Here is a 21,284-nt window from a genome sequence, read left to right on the forward strand (position 1 = left end):
CAGTTAGAATGAGTCGGGTAATAATGTGATAACATCGTAAACCTGATACAAATTAAAAATGAGCACTGTCGCTAAAAGACCTTAGCTGTTGTAGAGCGACAATAAATAAAACCATAACATTATTATTATTACAACTTCAATCAACAGTTTGGAACAAGCTTCCAACTACCATAAGAAATGAATGTAAAACTGTAAAAGGCTTTAAATCAAAAATGAACAAGCTGAATCTTCCTTGAAATAATCCTATCTAAGTATTAGGCTACATACACCAAACATACAAATATTTCTTTACCCAGCAATGATAAGCCAATGTGTGTAGATTTATTAGCAAAATAGTAAGGTTGCAGGTACTCCTACTGGCTTTCTTGTTCTTGTGTTTATTGTCCACAGAAGTTCTACAGAGTCTGCAGAAGTTTTTCCATCCTCTTCGACCAATCGCCATCTTTCGGTGAAGCGGTGGCCATGTGCTCCAACCAGGGCCGGATTAAGGCGGGGGCTGATGGGGCTGCAGCCCCAGGCCCACCAAAAAAAATAGGCCCACCGATAACAACTTACTAAGAGCAACTGACATAGTACTTATTAGCAGGATCGAAGGAATAAAGGACGAAAATCATAGAACGAATGCTAACTGTGTGAACCAGTGGTTCCTAACCAGAGGGCATGCCTCCCCAGGGGGTCGTCAGCTAATTTCCAAGGGGGCACGAGACCTACCGTGCTCTACAACTTTATCTCTGGTTTCAACTCACGCAAACATCTCACTTACAAATTAATGTACTTACAGTATAAGCAGAATTTATGAGTCATAGTTTTTCATAAAACTAGTCGGGCGCTGCAGGATAGCAAAATTACTTTGAATAAGGCAACAAATTTGCTTCAGGGTCTACATGACTTTATTCAAACATTAAGATCCCAATTTCAAGAATTCGAAGAAAAGGGTAGAGTATTAGTGGCTGTCATCATTATATTGAAGAAATTTCAAGAAAGAAGAGTAGAAAAGTATGCTTGGATACTAGATAGCGAAGGTGGATCTGAAGACACATCACTTGATCCATCAAGCAGATTCATAGTAGACTCATATTTGCCAATCATTGACCAAATTATTTTGTGTATGAAATCCCGAATTGCAGCATACGATCGTCTTCAAATAAGATTTTCATTTCTGGCGGAATTAAACTGTAAAATTGAAGAGAGTGCTAAAAAATTGCTTCACTAACATCCAGATGATCTAGAAGAATCACTGCCTGAGAACATGATTCATTTTTCTGCACTGCTAAAACAACACTATTTTAACAGCGAATGCAGCAAAGAAACTCAAATGTTTAGATTCATCAATGGAAATGAGTTTATGTATGCATTTCTTAACGTATCTGTTGTACTAAGAATGTATCTTTGTCTGATGACTGCTCATTGTTCGAGCAAGCGCTCATTTTTAGTGCTTAAAAGAGAAAAAAATCAACTGCGTTCATTCATGGGCCAGAAAAGGTTGCATAGCTCTTAGCTCTACTCTGCATTGAAAACAAAATTTTGAAACAAATAGACACCGATAATGTTATTAACAGCTTAGCTTTGTCTAAATCCAAAAAAACATGCATTTGAATGTGTTTAATAAGTAGGCTAAATAGGCTACTCTGTACTTCGGGTAGCCTATGATTTTTGTTATTTCATTTTAATTGTGATTGGTAGCCTACAATGAGGGGAATGAAATATAGGCCTCAGATTTCCATACAGCCCCAGGTCCATCAAAACCTTAATCCGGCCCTGGCTCCAACCACGCAGTTGTTTTTTATCAATGTCTTGGACTGGATCGTCATGCTATTGTCTGTTTGTTTGTCTGCAATTTTTTCTACGTAATATTAGGGGGGGGCTTAAAATTTACTTTGATATGAGTAGCCTACACCTTGATTTTATGCTATGAGACATACTTAGAGCACTGAGAAAAAAAAAATTGAAATTGGTTTGAAAAACCCCCCGGATAATGAGATTTTAAAAAATCCGGGGGGGTCGCGCTGGCAAAAATGTGGTTTTTAGAGATGATTGAACAACCACTTGTCAGAAACTGTTCAAATTGGTCTCAAAAGATGCAGAAAAATTAGGTGAGTAATTAAGGACCACTTTTGGAGCTTCAACCAAAGAACATATTCTAAAATCATAAAATATATGACAATTTTTATTACTTTCCCTCCAGAAAAAAAAGATTTTAAATATTTTCATGAGAAAATGCACTTTAATATTGCATTTACTTGTTAATGATTAAGTATTGAAGTGCTTTAATAACAAAAATTATTTAAACTATACTCCATGAGCTATATAGTGGGCTATATTAGGAGTGAGAAAACTAAATATTAGACCCAAAAATGTAAATGCTTTTTCAATGAATGTGAGTATACTGTACCAGTGTACCTTTTAATGTGCTCTGTTGGTATGTTTCAGAGTTATATTGTAAGCAAAACTTTTAAAACATATATTTGTTGTAATTAGCCGAATTAGATGGCATCTGTTAGTGGGGTATACACCACAAGATCAAAAACCCAAAGAGTGGTTGCAGAGGAAACGTACACTGAAGCAGAAGAGTTGAAAAAAGGAATTTTGCCATCCAAAAAAGATATTGTTCAGTGTATGATATATTTGCTGCGTGATCACCGTGCTGGAAAAGCTCTAAGAACTGTAGATGAGGCATGTCGTCGTCGTCGTCGTCGTCGTCGTCGTCTGAGCTTCTGGGGCCGAGGGTCTATCCTTTTACCACCCCAGATTCACGATGTTCCCGGACTACACTGGAAGGCTGCTAGAGAGCAGCCAGTCTTTAGTTTCATCATCCATGACGCGCAGACCTTCCACTCCGTTAGGTGGCTTGAAGATGGTACAGTCATTGATGATGTGGTCTGCGGTCTGTTCCTCGGCACCACATTCACAGGAGGAGGAAGAAGCCATTCCCCATTGGTGCATGGTTGAGCGGAAAAGGCCGACGCCCGTACGGAGACGGTTGAGGCGCACCCACGCCTGTCTCTGTAGTGTCAGGCCGATTGGGCGTGTGTCGGCGTCGGGGATGAATGAATGGAGTCTGGTGGTGCTTGACCTCCATTCAGAATTCCATTTATGGTCCGCCCAAGTAGCCGCAGAGATGTCTTGTTCATCAGCTTCGTTGATCAGAAGTTGAGCGGCTGGCACGAATGGGTGTCTTGATTTCAGTCGGCGGGGGTGCCCGTTTGGGAAGGCAGAGATCTTGTGGTGGAGAAGATGATTAGGCTCCAGTGCCCGTCGACCGAGGGACAGAGTGGCTTCTTCGCGACGAAGCTCAGCAGGTTGGATGCCAGCGAGAATGGGGAGATTGTCCAATGGTGTGGGACGCAGGCATCCGGTCACTGTGCGCAGGGCGCTGTTTATGGCAGTGTCGATGTTGTGGCAGTGAGCACTGCGGCACCAGACAGGTGCACAGTACTCTGCTGAAGAGTAGACAAGGGCTAAGGCTGCTATTCGCAAAGTGTCAGCCCTCGCCCCCCAGCTAGAGCCTGCCAGGCGCTTCAGTAATGCAGCGCGGGATGTCAGTTTCTTGCGCAGTGACACCAAATGGTGGCGGTATGTGAGCGATCTGTCTAGTGTCACCCCAAGGTACCTTGGCTCGGGGCAGAAGGACAGAGGTTTTCCGTTGTTGTGGACATGTAGCTCACGATCAGCTTCCCGATTGTGTAGGTGGAAAGCTGCCGCCACAGTTTTGGTTTCGCTGAGTTTCAGTCGCCAGTTCTGGAGATAGGCTGAGATGGTTTGCATGTCCTGGCTCAAGGTGTCTTCTAGATTTTCCCACGACTTTGTGGAGTGGAGAATTGCCAGATCGTCCGCATAAGCGTATTTTGCGGAGACCGTGGTTGGCAGGTCGTGGGTGTAGATGTTGAAAAGAAGTGGAGCCAGGACCGATCCCTGTGGGACGCCGTTTTTCAGGCGTCTCAGTCTGCTTCGCCGTGGGTTGCCGGTGGTGAGGGTGAAGCTTCGATTCCTGACAAGTTCCATAATCATATGGACCATGTGTCGGTCAGGAAGCAGGCGAAGCAGCTTGTAAGTAAGGCCGCGATGCCATACGGTATCGTAGGCAGCTGTGAGATCTAGAGCATGTCATATCATGGCATGTAATCTAATGGATCATTGGATGTATTGCAACGTATACACTGTGAGTTTGAAGACAGTCAAGAAGCGTGTTATTAGTCTTTATAATTTGTTCAAAGATACCCTGAAAAAGTCAAAGCAAAAATTTTATATGCAACCAGCAAAGAAGTCCATCTTCACTGACTTCAATGCATCCATGACCAGGTTATTTGATATATTTTGTGAAGATAAAGAACGAAGAGTGGCTTTGGAACAAATGTATGGAGTAAAGATGGGAGAAATGGAGTGGAAGTTTCTGGATGACATGAGAACAGTTCGCAAGCAATACTGTGAAGAAGCAATAGATAGAAGATGGCAAAAATGCATGGAGAGGAAAACTGCTCAAGAACGTACATTCGAGAAGATGCAGCAAAAGGAGAAAGAAAGGAGAGAAGAAGAGTTGGCTGTAGCAAGTGCTGTTGAAGCTATTGATGCACAAGATGTTGAAGTTGCAATGGAAACTGATGACCATGATGATTATTCTCCAGAAATGGAACAATCTAAAAGCAAGAAAAGGCACTATAGTCACATTATTACTGATGAATCTTCAAGCGATAGCATTCCGAAAGAATACAGACATATTAGAGAGAGCTCAAACATTGTAAGGCCAACTTTTTACAGAACAGTTGATGTGTTGATTAGTAAGTACCATTGCTCCAAAATGCAAGCAACAGCTGCAGTGATTGAAACTGGTCGCATGATGTTTGGGCGGAAAAACTGGAAATATCATAATGAAAATGAAGAGCTGATTGACCTTGATACTGCTCCCCACCGCAGAAGCATTCGAAGAGCTGGAGGTGCCATACATGCTTTGTCTTTAGGTTGCTTGGTAGAGGAGATTATGGATAGCGGTGATGCTGTGGTAACCTATCACACTGATGGTTCTAAGGTCCAGGGAACTGGAGGATATTGTGTTCAAGGAATCACCATTAATGGTACTTATAGAAGGCTCCCAGCTTTACCTGTGAGCAGTGAATGCAGAGAAAACTTGGCCTTATTAAAGCAGACCATCCTTGCTATTTTATCCACTGTGAGTGGAGTTGCAGTTGAAGAAATTTTCAAGAAAATTACATTTCAGATGACAGATTCAGCTACACATAACCTTCATGTGGATGAAATGGTTGCTATAGATCTTGGTGTTGACCATATTCCTCAACATCTCCTTTGTCACACACATCCTTGCCTCATGTTCAACAGGAAACTTTTGCAAGTCATCAGTGACATTGAGAGTACGTTAGGTCCTCAAAAAATATATTCAGCTTTCCTAGTGAATGCAACGACAACACATGGAACAGTGTTTGAGCAATATATTGATTGTTTGACTCGCCTTATTTCCCCAAATTTTGATCACAAGTCATGGAATTATGCAAATGAATTCAGTTTATTTATTAAACCAAAGAAAAATTTGGCCGTTTCTTTGAAGATGGAACGTTTTAATCGATTTGTGTATCTTTGTGCAGTTGCTTTGTACATTCAAGAGGATGTGCAATTATTTCTACAAAAGTATGACCACATCACTAATACCTTAGCTTGCATTGTTAGGGCTTTTCAAGACGTAGATTTTCTTAGTGTTTTTTGCGCTGTTGGTGCTGTGATTGGAATTCATTTAGTTCAGCCATATCTCAGCATCACTTACTATGATCAATTGCAATACAGCAGTTTAATCCCAACCATGCAAACCCTTTATCATGATCTGACCACTTGTGATCCCGAGCGAATGACAGACTTATCAAGACCTGCCTTTGACTTCATCAGTGTTGAAAGATTTAAAAATTGTACAAAATGGCCACAAGAATTGATGCAGGAAGTTCAGCAGCAAATCAACGCCAACAAAGGCCGAATCACTGACGTTTTAAAAATAGTTCTTCCCCGTTTGGCTGCTGGATTTTTTCAACAAAGAGGTGATGTATTTGGCTTTGGAGACTTTTCGCAAGAGAGTGCTCAGCTCCTTACAAAGAAAGACAGTGCGCAACTTGATATGGCACCAATCAATAACCTGGACAGTGAACGAGATGTGGGTTCCATTAACTATGAACTCAAAATTCGTGGGGCCAAACAGTTGAATGCTAGCAGTGCATCACATGTCAAAGCAAAATTGGTGGATTTAGTCGAGCTGAAGAAAAACATAGAATTAAAAAAACACTACAAAAATGCCAAAAAAGTCACCCAAATAATAGAACTATGGAATACAACACAATCAGAATTAGTAAAACATGGCCTTGCATCAAAAGAAGCTCAACACCTTCACAACGATCAGAGAAAAATTTGTGATCTTAATTTCTTGAAGAAGTTTGGTGGTCCTTTTAGTAATGCTGCTGATGTTGATTCATTTTTAGAACTGAGTGTTTATGATGATAAAACTAAGGAAAATGTTATGTACTACCAAGTAAGATATGCTCGTGATACCTGTTTGTCACTTCCTAGATCGAGTGAACTGTTTAGATTGAAAAAGAACTACAAACGTTTGCCCATGCAAACATATGCCCAGAACCTGAAAGTTTACCTGAGTAAACTTCAGTGTTCCTCAACTGTAACATGGGAAGATTTTGACTCTGCCATCGAAACGTTAACCGCATCTAACGCTGAATGAACTTTCTTGGAGAATGTGTTCACAGTATTGTAACTTTGTAGACTATATCTCTTTACATACTGCAGCCCTCTTCTGTGTTTAATGTGTGTATTTAGAGGTTATTTTGTGTACTTGTTTGTATGTATTTTTGCGTAGGCTACTTTACCCAGTTTATATATATACTTGTTATGTTCCCTCCGTTTAAGACCATAGAACACTTTAACTGTTTCTTCCAATCTACAGAAGAAGACTGGCAACTGTTATTGTAACTACTCCATCACTAGCCTAATTTGGTAGGTTGTAAGCATATTTTTTTCATTCAAAACTCTGAGAATATGCAAAATTAACGTTTTTTAGGGGTGAGAAAAAGGAAAAATCTCACTTTTTAAAGAAATATATCATGTTCATGTTCTGTTAGATTATAAAATAAGGTACCAAACTTCTCAGACTGTTGTTCTGCATATTTTAAGACCAATTGCAAGCATTTCTGACAAGTGGTTTTGGAATTATCTCTGAAAAACCATTTGCGCCCCCCCCCCATTTTTGATATCTGATTATCCGGGGGGTTTTTTCAACCAAAATAAAAAAAAAAGTTGGTAATGCTTCAACATTGACCCATAGCATAAAGTTCAGGTGTACTCATTTTTGAATTGTTGATTTTGCAATTTCGTGCCCCTCCCTAGTAATATGCCTGCCGAATTGGATTTTTTTATTTTTACTTTTATTTTGGTCGTGTAAAACATACGGTAACCCAAACTTCTCATATTACTGTGACATGCCACTACTAGGCTACATCCCAGCTAGCGATGCCTGTCATTTTTGCATTAGTTCAACGTTTGCTAACGTTGGATCGGTGTGGAGGTGACGAGTTTAGCTGACTGAGGTCTAAAATTGTCACTTTATCAACGCAACTTTATAACAACGCACGCTTCATATCTTCAAGACATAACTTTCCTGGGTATAATTGGATTTCCGCAAGATGATGATGTTGTTTTTGCTAGTTTGTTTTTGTCATTGTTTTCATGTCGTCAAGTTATGGCCTATCTATTTTGTGATTCGTGCAAGGCATGGTGCGTTGCGCTTGAAATGGCTTTGCCCGTGGTAAGATTTCTTTGTGGGGTTTTCTTTGCCTTCCTTGCTCTTCTCTGCTATGAGCTAAACGCATCAAGACGTGTTCCCCTCACGACCATCAGCACTCTTGATAACGCACCATGGCCGATCTTCATAGCAACTGTTCATACAAGTCTTATTATCAGCTAAAGCTATGTGGGCTAATTAGGCTAATAAAGCTATAGCCTAAATAGGCTATATGTTTTTTTATTTTTTTGTAACATTTTTTTTTTTTTTCCCTTTACATCTTAAATTTTTCTGAAGATGTTGCGACCGTGCCAAATTTTTTTCAACTCAATAACTTACTTCGGTCAAAAGCACGTTTTAACGTTCGCGTTTTGTCGCTTCTACCTTTTTCTCGACCTTTGCTATGTTGACGTGTATTGTTTTTGATATGATGGTCAGAAATAAAACAACTGAACTGAACGTGCCGAAATATTATTTGCTGACTTATAAATCAGTTTATATCCACAGCCATTTGAAACAAACTCTTAATTAAGTTAGCTGATTTGATCTATAACTGCGGACTCGAAAAGCTTTGCCATCTTAAAAAATTTCTTACAATGTTGCGAACCTTTGATCCACTCTAAAAACTTTTAAACTTTAAGATCCCTTTTTTCCGTAGAATTGAGGATTCGATCGTATCCGGAAAATTTGCAGTTAATTTTTGCAGGATCAATAGATAAAGCAGGAAGCGGAGTTTTGGAACTTTTGGTCTATTTAGATTAGGCTACAGTAGCAGCCGGAGTTTCGGTTTTTAGTCGGAGTGGAGCCGGAGTCTGAAATTCTTGGTAAAAACAGGAGCCGGAGTCTAATTGTTTGCCAGTTGCTGATACATTTAACATGCAAATATTTACGCTGTAGCCTACTGTACTTTTCTCAGTTGTTGTTATTTTTATGTACTTCTAGACTACGTATGCTTATGTCTTCAAAGCACTATTTTTTTCATTTGGAAATGTGCCTTTTTTTGACATAAGATAGCTAAGGAAAGGTAGCTTATAAATGTTAGACAAAAAAATCTGGGACCTGATATACAAGTCCCCCCTTGGTAACTCATGACAAAGACAGGACTTGACCAAACATTAGGGTGAAACTACTTTACCTTTGCTTTACTGTTCACACACTTCAATTCAATCCACATGTTTTGGTCAATTCCTCTTTGTCATGAGTTACCAAGGGGGGGACTTGTATACCAGCTCCAAAATCTGTATTGTGGTTTATGTTTTGCGTTTGAAGTCAATATTCCCAAAATATTTGGAGCAGGAGTGGATTTGAAGTCTCTGACTTCGGATTGAAGCAGAATTCCAGAAAACCTCACTACGTACAGCTCTGTCATAGAACAACCGAGTCGTTCATATCAAGTATTGTTGTAGGTTTGACACCTGTCAAAAGATATTTTCATTTTTCTTACGTATATATATGTATTAATATAGGCTATGTCAAATTACGGTAACATCTAGTGTTTTCATACATTTTAAAAATTTGTACCGGCAAGTGTTTGTTTCTATTTTGTTTCTGTTTTTTTTTTCTGTAGACAATGCTGTAATGTCAAAGATCATGGTTGGTTTAACAAATTTCCTCTTGTTTTACTTAACTTTGATTTCACTTGTTTTCTGGTTCTACATTAGGGTGCATCATTTCCACCTTATTTTGGAATTTCAACTTGTGCCATTGAGAAATGGTGATCATTCCAGGTCAGATTCAATTTAAAAAAATATGAAGCTCACCGGACTCCCCCCCCCCCCCCCCTTCCACCACCTCCTCAGTGAGGAGGAGCCTCACCCCCTTGAATTTAGTTAAGTAAAATTTATATTAACTCAAAAACTGAATAAGATAACCACATAGTGTTTGGAACTAAATTTATTACAAGTAAGGTACCGGTACCATACTAGGTTTTGTTGGAATATGCAAAGAAAGTAATGTTTTGAAAAATGTCTACACTTTATAGACAAGTGAGGAATAAATTTGCCTACTACAAACTGTATCAATCAGCAAAATATATTATTATAATTATATATATTATATAATATGCAGAAAAAACTTGAAGAGTATTCTGAAAAAAGGAAATGCCCAAGTTACAGAAAAGACCATGTAATTAATTGTTATTGCAGTTTGCAGTTATTTTTGTTCATTATTTTGGTATGGTAAAGTTTCAATTTTGTTATTTGTCCCTGCTTACTATACATAGCTTTTGTCTATAAAGTGTGTAGAAATTTTTTTAAACATTTTTTTTGCATATTTGAACTAAACATATTATATATAGGCTAATATAGTACATAGTTGCAACAAACTTAGTTCTAAATACCATGTGGTTTTCTTGTTTTGTATTTGAGTTAATTAACGATTTTACTAAATCAAATTTAAGGGGGTGAGGAACTGGTGGAGGAAGGGGATCTGGTGACCCTCCTATTTTTTGATTGACTCTGACTTGGAATGGTTACCATTTCTCAATGCATAAGTTGAAATTCCAAAATGAGGAGAAAGTGATGCACGCTATTGTATGTACAATGTACATGCAGTGTAAGTATATCGATTACATTGTAGGATGCTCACAAAAAGGAGTTGGTGAGGTACTTTTTAAAAAATACACCTAAACTGAGACAATTAGAAAATATGTGGGCTTTGAATTAGTGTTGGGCGATATATCGAATTTTCGATACGATATCTTTTCAATATCGATATTTATTTCAATATCGTTCGATAACTCGTAACAGCAAACCCCTACAAAAACGTTGCCGAAACCAAACGGCAAAAGTTGAAATTGCCTCGGCAATTGCTGTGAACGTTTATTACGAAAAAAATTGTACCAAAAGATGTGAAACGAGAAGCGAAAAATATACTAAGAGTAGTCTATCACGACCACACTGTTTGATTTGTTGTGATGTAATAATACCAAAAGTAGCGATAAAGCGAGCAAGGCGATACGCACGCTGTTACGGTAATTCACGACGAATAACTCACGATGAGGAAAAGTAAGTTAATTTTGGGTTGATTCAACGTTCGAGTCAGCACAAATCGATTTGATTTTCCCGGCTAGTTATAGTGGTTATATTGCGTAACAACATTGCCCAATAAGAAATTTACGTTTGTTTTACATTAATTCGACATCTAGCGACGTTGAATTATCATAAAATAACATTGCTCAACTAAGTACCGGTAACAAATTAATCGCTCCCTGCGAGAAGATTGCCTCGATTTAGGTATACACTAACATAATTTCGGTACAGTTGGGATACTGCGAGCAACACAAAGTCTGTTTGATGAAGAACTAGATGTCAGAATCGGAATCATCATATTCTGTATCGGAAGATGAGGTTGTCGTGTCATCACTGGAATCGGACACATCAAGAGGCTTATCGCTTGGCTGTAAATCTACAGTCTACACTGTCTTCGTCGTTCTCAATGAAGCGTCCACGTTTTGCCGCTTTCGTGCTTTGATTCCCATCCACACGCCTCTTTCGCAGAGCTCCATCAGGGTGTTGACTTAAGGAGCAAATCTATGGCTGTGGCATAGCGACTGGGAGGAATGTCTAACCCTAACCTTACAAGCGTTCTTGTGGCCTCGGCATTTTTATTGCCGACGCTAATGCGCCATTCATGCATCTGCGTCGGCAATCACCTCGGCAATTACCGACACTAATTTTGAAGACTGAGAAACTCTTTTCTTAAGTAGTACAAAAATATCGTAAAGTATCGAAATATCGAGTATTTTTTCAAATATATATATATCGTATCGTTTGGTTTTTTCAATATCGCCCAACACTACTTTGAATCAATATTGGCCAAGTCTGTAAGCATACTTGAAAGTGGCAGCTCTGTAATATGTATAATTACGGTATGGTATATACAATGCTCTGAAAACATGTCATATTAAATATTAATCTTTCTTGCCTATGTAGAAAATGTGATGGGCAGAGTAATTGTAGAAAGCCATCACCAATTTTTTTTTAATGATTTTTAGTTGGTGATCATTCTCCATCTTATGATGACTGTAATTTATAACGACATATGGTGATTGGTGAGCACTGTGACTGCCTATACATATAGATTAATATATAACTGGCAAAGCTTGTTTGATGGTGACACTGCAACTTCTTACATTAATATGTTGTTACAACTTTTTGTTTTGTATTTGAGTTTTTCTTGCCATGCTAGCTACAGACATGCACTACATAGGTCCTAAACACATATGTGTGGCTATTTTTAGTGCGTCTAAGTTTGTCACCTTTCCCTGTCTATTGGTTTGCTGGTATATTGCTTAAGGCAGCTAGCACTGTCTTCTGGGTAGGCTTAATATGTTGTTTCAATATTATTATTTATCAAGACAGGTATATGATACGGTATATATAGCATTAAAATCTGAATTTTGTTGTTCTCTTTATAGGTAGTTAGGTCTGTAGAAAAGATTATGTCTAGTGCTGAAGAATTGCCAGATGAATTATGTTCCATTCCCATGCCATATGTTGTCCTGACTGGCCTGGATGTCACATACAATGCTGTTCATCGATCGATTTGGGATGCATTCAAGAACAACCGGCGTCGAGATCGCCTTAGTCTTTCATTTGCTTGTCTTCCTGGGGATCACCAATATCCACAATCAAAAGCAAAACGTATGTCCTATGACTGGTACATACCTAAAGGTCTCCTTAAAACAGGTTGGATAAAGAAACACTTAAGTCAGGTCCCGTCTGTTGTCGTCGTGTTCTTCGAGTTAGATTGGGATGACGTGGCATGGAAGGAACATCACTTGGCATGTGCATCTCGTGTGCAAGTTGTTAGGACAAGTTTGCACGGACGAACTACTAAAGTTGCAGTGGTTTTGATTCAAAAATGTTCACCACTGCCACCTGGTGAGGACATGATTGCTGCCGAACGAGCTGCAGAACTTTGCAGTGCCTGTGAATTGTCAGCCAAGTCATTGTTTGTCCTCCCTCACACAGATCACCTCCTCGGTTATGTTATTCGACTGGAAAATGCATTCTATGAGTTGGCTCAAACCTATTACCACACGGAATGCCGTTGTGTCAAGGCACACAAGGAATTCTTGAATAAAACAACTCATCAGTTGCTCTTCCCAAGGCATCAGTTCAAGATTGCTTTTCTTAATGAGTTGATGCAAGAGTGGAGTGTAGCTTTGAAACATTATAAAAATGCTTACGAACACATACATGAGCTACGTTTGCATGATTCAAACAACTTAGAACTGAAAGTTGTTGGAGGTTTTGTCAATTACAAAATTTGTAAGTTGTCATTTCTCAAACTGAACACTCCTATAGATGCCATCACTCAATTTCAAAGACACATCGATTTGTTCAAACCACTGTGCGGCAACAGTGAGCTATTGTTTGAGCACAGTGCTTGGCTAAGTCGACAATTTCGTACATTTGGGGATTTGTTTAATGATGCGATCGTGTCTGAAGGATTAGCTGCAGTTCAAACTCAGCACCCAGGGTTTTACTATCAGCGAGCTGCATTTTATGCGCAAGTGAGAAAACAACTTGCTCAGTCGATTTGTATCCCAGTGAAAGGACAACCCTACCCTGCCAATGACCCATTGCAGTGTTCAGCTCTGGAGTATTTTGGCCAACGTCCTTGGAGACAAGGCCAGCGTGTTGATCTTTCAGAAACAAGTCGTGAAAAAGAAGGGATTTTAGCCTTGAAGTTGAAAGAAGCTGAAATCGATCACTGCTGGTTGATTATTCCACTGCTGAGTTATGCTGTTTCACAGTTCAAGAAATATCATTGCTCAAGGCTTAGACGCTATCTAACAATAGAAATGGGTAAGGAGTATTACCACGCCAAGGACTACAGCAAAGCCATTACATTGCTCAAACGAGCTACAACGGATTACCGTGATGGTCGTTGGTCTATTCTTTTGACTCATTTATTGGAGCTCTTGCTTGACTGTGCTTACATTACCACTGATTTACAAAGTTATTACACATTTTCAGCAGAGCTGGTTGGACGTTACTCACAACTTCCTCACAAGCAAAAATGTATTCTTCAAAGTAATTTACACAATCTCACCAACGGGGACCCACCTGAGCCTCTGTGGGTTGAAAATGGACGCCCCAAAAACGGATTTCAAACTGTAGATCACGGTAAACTTTCACAGAGCTGGAGCCAACTGCTTAAAAACTCTCTTCCTTTATGCAATGTTGAAGTTAGTAGCTTGATGCCATTTGTTGAATGTAAAGTGTATTTTGATAAGCCACAATTTTCGTTGGAGTCTTGTGTCAAACTAAAGGTGTGTTTGAATGTTACTTGCCCTTTAGCGATGAACTTTTCTGAACTAACAGTCGGGTTGAGCAATCCTGTTTATGATAAATCCTGTATTGTTTCTGATGCATCCGAAATCCAAGACTCTTTGCATTTCGAATCTTGCAGTCGCAAAGTTTTTAACTTTGAGTTCCCCATCCAAAGTGAAGACCTTCACAAAACTCTCCAAGTCCAACAAGTTTCATTAAAAGTGGCTCGCAAGGATTCTAATGGTGCTCCCCTTGCGTTTAAGTGGTTCTTTTCTCAGAAACAGCAATCTTATACACTGGAAATGCATGATGAAACAAGCATTGACATAAAAAAAGAAGCATGGGAAAGTATTCCAAACAGATTGTCAACCCACATCGTGGAGCGGCAGTCAAGACTTGATGTCGATGTTAAACATGAGGCCCCTGCATTAGTGGGAGAAGTGTTTCCAGTGTTTGTGAACATTTGCTGCAATGAACCCAGCGATGTAGCAGCTGAAGATGTCTCAGTTCTTGTCTCTCTGAAGCCCGGGCATGATGATGGGATATTCCAAAGCACAGCATTCTCAACTGATATCACAGGCATCGGACAGTGCACTGCTAAAACAGCTGAATTGGCGTTTGGAAAGCTCAACTCTGGTGAAAAATCAACAAAGCTTGTTTATGTTCGGAGTATGGAAGCTGGGACGCTCATGTTCACTTTGCAAACCACGTATCAGGTCCATGGCATCTCTGTGGTGGCTAGTGATGCAAAGGAATTGAAGACCATCTCATGCACAAGCGCAGACACGACTGAGGTTGGATTCAACGTCTTACCACCTTTCAACTTCACTTCCCACATCACGTCAATGAGCTTTGAATCGACTTCAACGGTGAACACTGACGAGCCATTCCTTGTTCTCACAACTTTATCATTGGGAAGCGAATGGCCTATCACGCTGCTGTCCGCAACCCCTCAATTGCACGAGGATGGAAGCTTCCAATTGCTTGGGAAATCTGGCTGCACTGAAGTAGATATTTGTGAAGGAGAAAGTATTACTGATTGCCTCAACTTGAAATATTCTTGTAGGAAACCTGGCAGTTCAAATGTTCCCATTGGACTCTATGTAGTGCAGTGGAAAAGAGCTGGCCAACCTGAGGACTTTCCTGCATTCATGACCACTTTGAAACTTCCATCAGTCACTGTGGAAAATTTCCCTTTGGTGATCAGTGCCAATGTCCCAGCGTTTGGGATTCTACGGAAACCCACAGAGCTCCAGTTCTTCATTGAGAACAAAAGTCACGAGTCAAAACAATTGGAAATATGGTACGAACATGCTGAGGCGTTCATGTTCTCAGGCCCGAAACACACAAACAATTTCCTTCCCCCCACTTCCTCATTTACCATCTCCTTCAGCGTAATTCCTTTGGTCCTTGGCTTTCAAGCTCTGCCCCAAGTGAAGGTTATGATTTCAAAATCTCTTCATAGCGCAGAAGACAATTTAATAGATGCCGAGGAATTGAATGTCACCTCTCTTCCTTCCCACTTGACTGTTAAGCCTGCCGAATACTTGGTGTCTACAAAGTAATTTTTCAAATTAGTTTAATAATTTTTGTTAAAAAGCTTCATAATCGATTTGCTCCCATTCATTGTGTAAACGCGTCACCCTGCATGTGCAATTCCTTCTCGACTGTATTCGCGTTTATTATTTTAGCAGACAATTATATGGCGATTGTATGTCTGCTATATGAAAATCTTTTACAATTTGATTGGCAAGTGTGCATCACATGCGGTAACTTCATTTGTTGATTTTTCTATTATTTTATACATTTTAAGAATATGCCACTTGCTTGGTATCATTGAGCTTTTCAAAGCATAAAACAACGTCACGTGATGTCGAAGTGATGAAAGTTTGGTTTCACGTTTCATTGCCTTGACTGGTTTTCAACATTTGTAAACTTGTATGCAACCAAGCTTCCGACTCCAGAATAAATAATGAAGGCAATCATAATAAATGTGTAGATTGATGATTTTTAGGAAAGCGTAACCTATTGAACAATAATTGCACAAGATTTTTTTTCCGGTTGAACAGTTGCTTCACTACGTTAACAAGAAACTATCAGAATAAAGTCTGTTTTGCGATTTAAAAAATGTTTTACTCAACATCAATTTCCACCATAGAGCACATTACTGATGACATTATTACTTTGGAAGTTGAAGTTGAAACTCTAACTGGTTGTTTCATCACGTGACATTTTCGATCCATTTCCAGCTTTTGATTGGTTGGCCGGTTGCCATGGACCACAATGCGTCATGCATAGCATGCCTGCCGCTAAATGTATTTCCCCTCAACTTTGACCTATTCGGCCAAACTAGTTTATAGTTTTTGTCAAGCATTTTTTTTTTTCTGAAACTCATGATTGTATTTGATTTATGTCTTGTGTTAATCCTATTGATCCCATGGAATACGTGTTGAATTGACGTGTTTATTCGGTTTAAGCAAATTCTAGGCAGCAACTGATTTAGTTTGTCTTCTGGTTCAATATTTTGTATTTTAGCGTTCGCATAATATGTTTGTGCTGCAGCGTCTCAAACTTACATCAAAGAACGTTTTTTGACGTAGTTTGTTGCTATAATCTATGATGCTCTAAGTTGAATACACTATTCGATGAAGCCCTCTAACTGATTCGTAAAGGACTCACCACCACCAGTCACCATGCCTACATTTTGTTTTAATTTTTTTGTAATTCGTCGCAAATTATCTTGTGTACCCTTGAAAGACAACTATTATATTATTGTGATTATCTTCTAGGAACAACAGTAGGTTTGTGGTTGGTTTGTCAAAAGATGAATGTTTCTCTGGCGGTTAAAAATTATGTTTCCAAAATGATTACTTCAACCGGGCCCGGCATGAAAGTGCTGATGATGGACCGAGAAACCACAGGCATAGTGAGTATGGTATATGCCAAGTCAGAAATCTCACAGAAGGAGGTCTACTTGTTCGAGTCGGTGGATTCAATGCACAGGGATGAAATGCGTCATTTGAAAGCGATCGTCTTTGTTCGGCCCACGGGTGAAAACATTAAGCTTTTGTGTCAGGAACTGCGCAAGCCTCGCTATGGGAAGTACTATCTTTACTTCAGCCATGCCATCAGCAAGGCGGATGTGAAGCTGCTGGCGGAGACGGACGAGACAGAATCCGTGGCGGATATTCGTGAATTCTTTGCCGATTTTTACCCACTTGACATTCATCACTTCACTTTGAACATTCCAAACTGTTCCAGGCATTTCACTTGGAAACCTGACTGCTTATCCCGCGCCTGCCTGGGACTGACTTCCGTGCTGCTGTCGCTCAAGAAATGTCCCGTAATTCGATATCAAGGAAACTCGGAGATGTGCCGCCACCTGACGGACAACGTCAAGTCCCTCATTTCCCGCGAGGCGGATTTGTTCGATTTCCGCCGCTCTGACTCGACACCAGTTCTTTTGATCCTCGATCGGCGCGGAGATCCAGTGACACCTTTGCTAAACCAGTGGACCTACCAAGCAATGACCCACGAGCTCTTGGGGATACGGAACAGCCGGGTGGACTTATCAAAGGTTCCGGGGATCAAGGATGACCTGCATGAAGTCATCCTGTCTCCTTCCCATGATCAGTTCTACAAAGATAACTTGTACAAAAATTTTGGCGAGATTGGAACCAACATCAAGGAACTCATGGACGAGTTTCAGGCGAAAACGAAAAGTCAACAAAAAGTCGATTCCATTGAGGATATGAAGTCGTTTGTTGAAAATTATCCGCAGTTCAAGAAGATGTCCGGCACCGTAGCCAAGCACGTGACGGTGGTTGGCGAGTTGTCGCGGCTCGTTTCAACCAACAACTTGCTGGAGATATCTGAGTGCGAACAAGACATTACCTGCCAAGATGACCACTCGAATGCGCTACAGCGAGTTAAAAAGCTGCTAAAACAATCGTCCACGAGCGACTTGGACGCTTTCCGCCTCGTAGCTCTGTACTCTCTCAGATACCAAACGCACTCAAACAATGCGACGACCTCGCTCGTGAATGCTCTTCGTAGCAACGAGAATAAACAGACGGTTGCATCAGTGATGAAATACGCGAAGACAGAAGCTCTGTTCAACTCTTCTGGTCGTCCTGGCGCGATTTCAATCACCAAAAAGTTCTTTCAAGGAATGAAAGGCGTCGAGAATGTTTACACGCAACATACTCCCAAACTAAGACAGACTCTGGAAGACTTGTTGAAAGGAAAACTTCTTGAATGTGATTTTCCTTACGCTGGCTCTTCTGTGCTTTCTGGAAGACCGAGTGACGTCATCGCCTTCGTCATTGGGGGAACCACCTACGAAGAGGTGGCCAATGTCGCTTCCATCAACGCAACCACTCCCGGAGTTCGGGTGGTAGTCGGGGGAACCACTGTACACAACTGCCTGACCTTCCTGGATGAAGTAAAAGCTGCTACAGAGTTTTAATTCGTTCACCCGTCACTCGTTGTCACTGGATCACGTTGGTTGCAAAGTAATATTTGCGTAAAGGGTGCTCATTTTCATACTTTTATTATTTGGTCATATCAGCACATACAAGTGTTGTCGGCATGTGCTGCCAAAGGAAGTGAATGTTTTTTGGCCTGATTGCCTCTGTCGATTGCCAAGCATATATGCTGCAGTGCATAGTCGTAGAAGAATGGACATTGAAGGCGGTGCAACTTGTGTGAACCACGTTCTTGGCTGCCGCTATTCTTGACGCTTGTTTTTATACATTGCATGATTGTTGTATTTATGAAAAACCATTTGATAAAGGTTTTTAATTTCAGTGTTCAGAGTGCAATAAGTTTACTGTCTTTGATACTTGCTGCGCTATCTTAACGCCGTTGTTTTGATAGTCTTGATTTGTGTCTCGTTCACACTCTTACTCTTTGCTATCTAGTGATGTTCGTATTTATTGAAATAGTTTATTAGTGCACGACACGATGTTACGTCCTATGTTCCCTATGTTGGAAATCTTCCAATAATTTGAAAAGAATCAATTGAGTTGTTGTAAGGCAAAGTAGGTCTAATCGTCACCAGAAAACATTATAACGTTTCTAGAATATTTTTGTAGCTATTTGTTGATATGTTGTTTCACTTCAACTATTCGTTCAGCTAATATTACATCACAATATGACTAACATACATCACACTCGTGTAAGATTCCACCACATTGTTTTCGTGCAATTTCATATCAATATTCTGGTTTTTTCGTTTTTAAAAATTGCTTTCGTCACTATCTCTTGACGACGACAACCGGGATACCAGCAAATAAATTTTCATCCAACAATTGCTTCATCTTCAAAAGCCAACAGAGTGTGAGACTTGACCGTGCTGGTTAAAACACGAAACCTACTGTTAAAGAAATTAAGCAAATTGTCTGTTCCAAACATTTCGAACAGATCTTCCTGAGTAATGCTCGATTCTAAATTTCATTTTTGTACCGTACATTCAAAACAAAACAAACCCCACTCTACAATTTATCATATTTGCTTGCCCTCTGCTTCAGTATTTTTGTGCCATATGTTTCTCGACAGCCGATTGTAGCAAGAATTGACAGCGATAGACACCGTGTATTTAAAAAATACATTTAATCATTATGCACAGATGAGTTTGGTAGTATCATTATAATCGCCTGTGGTTGTTGAAACAACCGTGCGCGGATATTTTGCCGAATGGACATTTTGCCGAAACTAATTTTGCGGAAAGGACTAATTGCCGAAAGGGTTGATCTGTTTGTGAATGATATTTATGTGTTAATGATAATACATATAATACATTTGTATAATTTTGGCAATTTGTCTTTTCGGCAAAATGTCCGGGTACCGAAACAACACATGGCAGTTTTGGTTCATCAGATATTGCAGATGCGAACACGTTCGTCATAGTTGCTTTTGTGAAATATATGCTTGTCATATACGTCAATCACGAAAATGAAATATCTGACTCGTGCGAAAATAATTTCGTTCGTATTGCCATATGCGAGCAGTACAAAGTTGGACAGCAATACAGAAAAGGCTACTATAAAAAGTTAATTAACAAAATCATTAAGTATAAGAACGCATTAAAAGAGTCATTAAGAAGTGTAAGAACACACCACGAATAAAAGAAATAGGTCTGGTGGTAAGAAAAAGTAGAAAAACACTGAGAACACAAGAAAAGAACGCAAATGAAAAAAAGAAAACGGAAAGAACAAAATATTGTAGGCTAATCGACTTTCAAAAAGCGCGGGAAAAAATGAAATCCTTGAAGAACTGACTGCGCAGATACTAAGGATACAATGAAGATAACGGCACAAGAGAATAGACAATGAGATTGTGATAACAATACGAGTTTCTTGCACGCAATAAAATCGTACAACAGGTAGCGCTTAAAAGTCGTGTGGAGTTTGATGAGCGTTTTCAGATTTTTTGAGCAATTTTAGAATGAATTTTACCTTTTGAAAATATAGCCTATAGAAAAACTATGTGGCACTTGAACAGTCACTGTAAGCGTTAATTAATTATTTGAAAGCGCAAAAATACATCCGGGGCCTTGAACTAGATGGTGCAGTCGCAGCCTATTCGTACCTCATAAACAGTGTTCAGCGTCAAGCAGAATGTATTGGAGGTGACACAGTTGGACTAACAAACTTCCAACCATTTTAGGTGAAACAGGATGCTAAAGTTAATAATATTCGAAACCTTTTTCGAACTGAAAAAAAAAACAGATTTTTTAGCAGATCAACCTTAGACGTTTCGCATCTTTGCAGAGGAGTCGTCGTCAACAATTCGATCATAGCCTGTACGCGCTGCGCACGACTTGCTGGTATCCTCTGCTAGTCACCGTAATAAACATGTCATGAGTAGAGATGTAAAAAAACGAGCTCGTTTTTATTGTTTGTTTTTTTTTGCTTTTTTACCTATTTTGATATTAAATGTCACAATATGCAGCAATTAGGGTAAACTCATTGCAATAGCGTCCCTTTCAACTAACAAACAGTCTCATAACTCGTAGGCTATAACTAACTTCAAATCAGACTGTACAGTATGTCTGGTATATTTTTTCATTGCAATTTTGTAGATCTCAAGTCTCAACACACGAGCCATAAAGATTTCTCATCGTCTCAAATAGTAGTAACAGTGTCCTACGATTGGCAGTTGGCACATCTCAAGTACCGGTATTGTCTGTAATTTGGTCCAGCCAGTTGTTAAATGCAGTA

General features: G+C 39.7%; 1 protein-coding gene across 1 annotated transcript; it reads left to right on the forward strand.

Moving 5' to 3' along the window:
• The first annotated feature begins 12,219 nt into the window (after window positions 1–12,219).
• LOC145768218 (trafficking protein particle complex subunit 11-like) lies at window positions 12,220–19,996 on the forward strand. The gene is made up of 2 exons (XM_082579709.1): window positions 12,220–15,622; window positions 16,819–19,996. The coding sequence occupies exons 1-2, from the start codon at window positions 12,222–12,224 to the stop codon at window positions 18,527–18,529; spliced, it is 5,112 nt and encodes a 1,703-aa protein (XP_082435835.1). The 5' UTR covers window positions 12,220–12,221; the 3' UTR covers window positions 18,530–19,996.
• The last annotated feature ends 1,288 nt before the right edge of the window (window positions 19,997–21,284 follow it).

This window comes from Aplidium turbinatum, chromosome 1 (genome assembly GCF_918807975.1).
Source record: "Aplidium turbinatum chromosome 1, kaAplTurb1.1, whole genome shotgun sequence".
In the NCBI taxonomy this organism is placed as follows: Eukaryota; Metazoa; Chordata; class Ascidiacea; order Aplousobranchia; family Polyclinidae; genus Aplidium; species Aplidium turbinatum.

Coding starts and splice junctions, on each gene's coding strand:
- LOC145768218 (XM_082579709.1), top strand. CDS start 12,222: ATGTCTAGTGCTGAAGAATTGCCAGATGAATTATGTTCCATTCCCATG. Junction 15,623..16,818: donor GAATACTTGGTGTCTACAAA/GTAATTTTTCAA, acceptor TACCCTTGAAAG/ACAACTATTATATTATTGTG.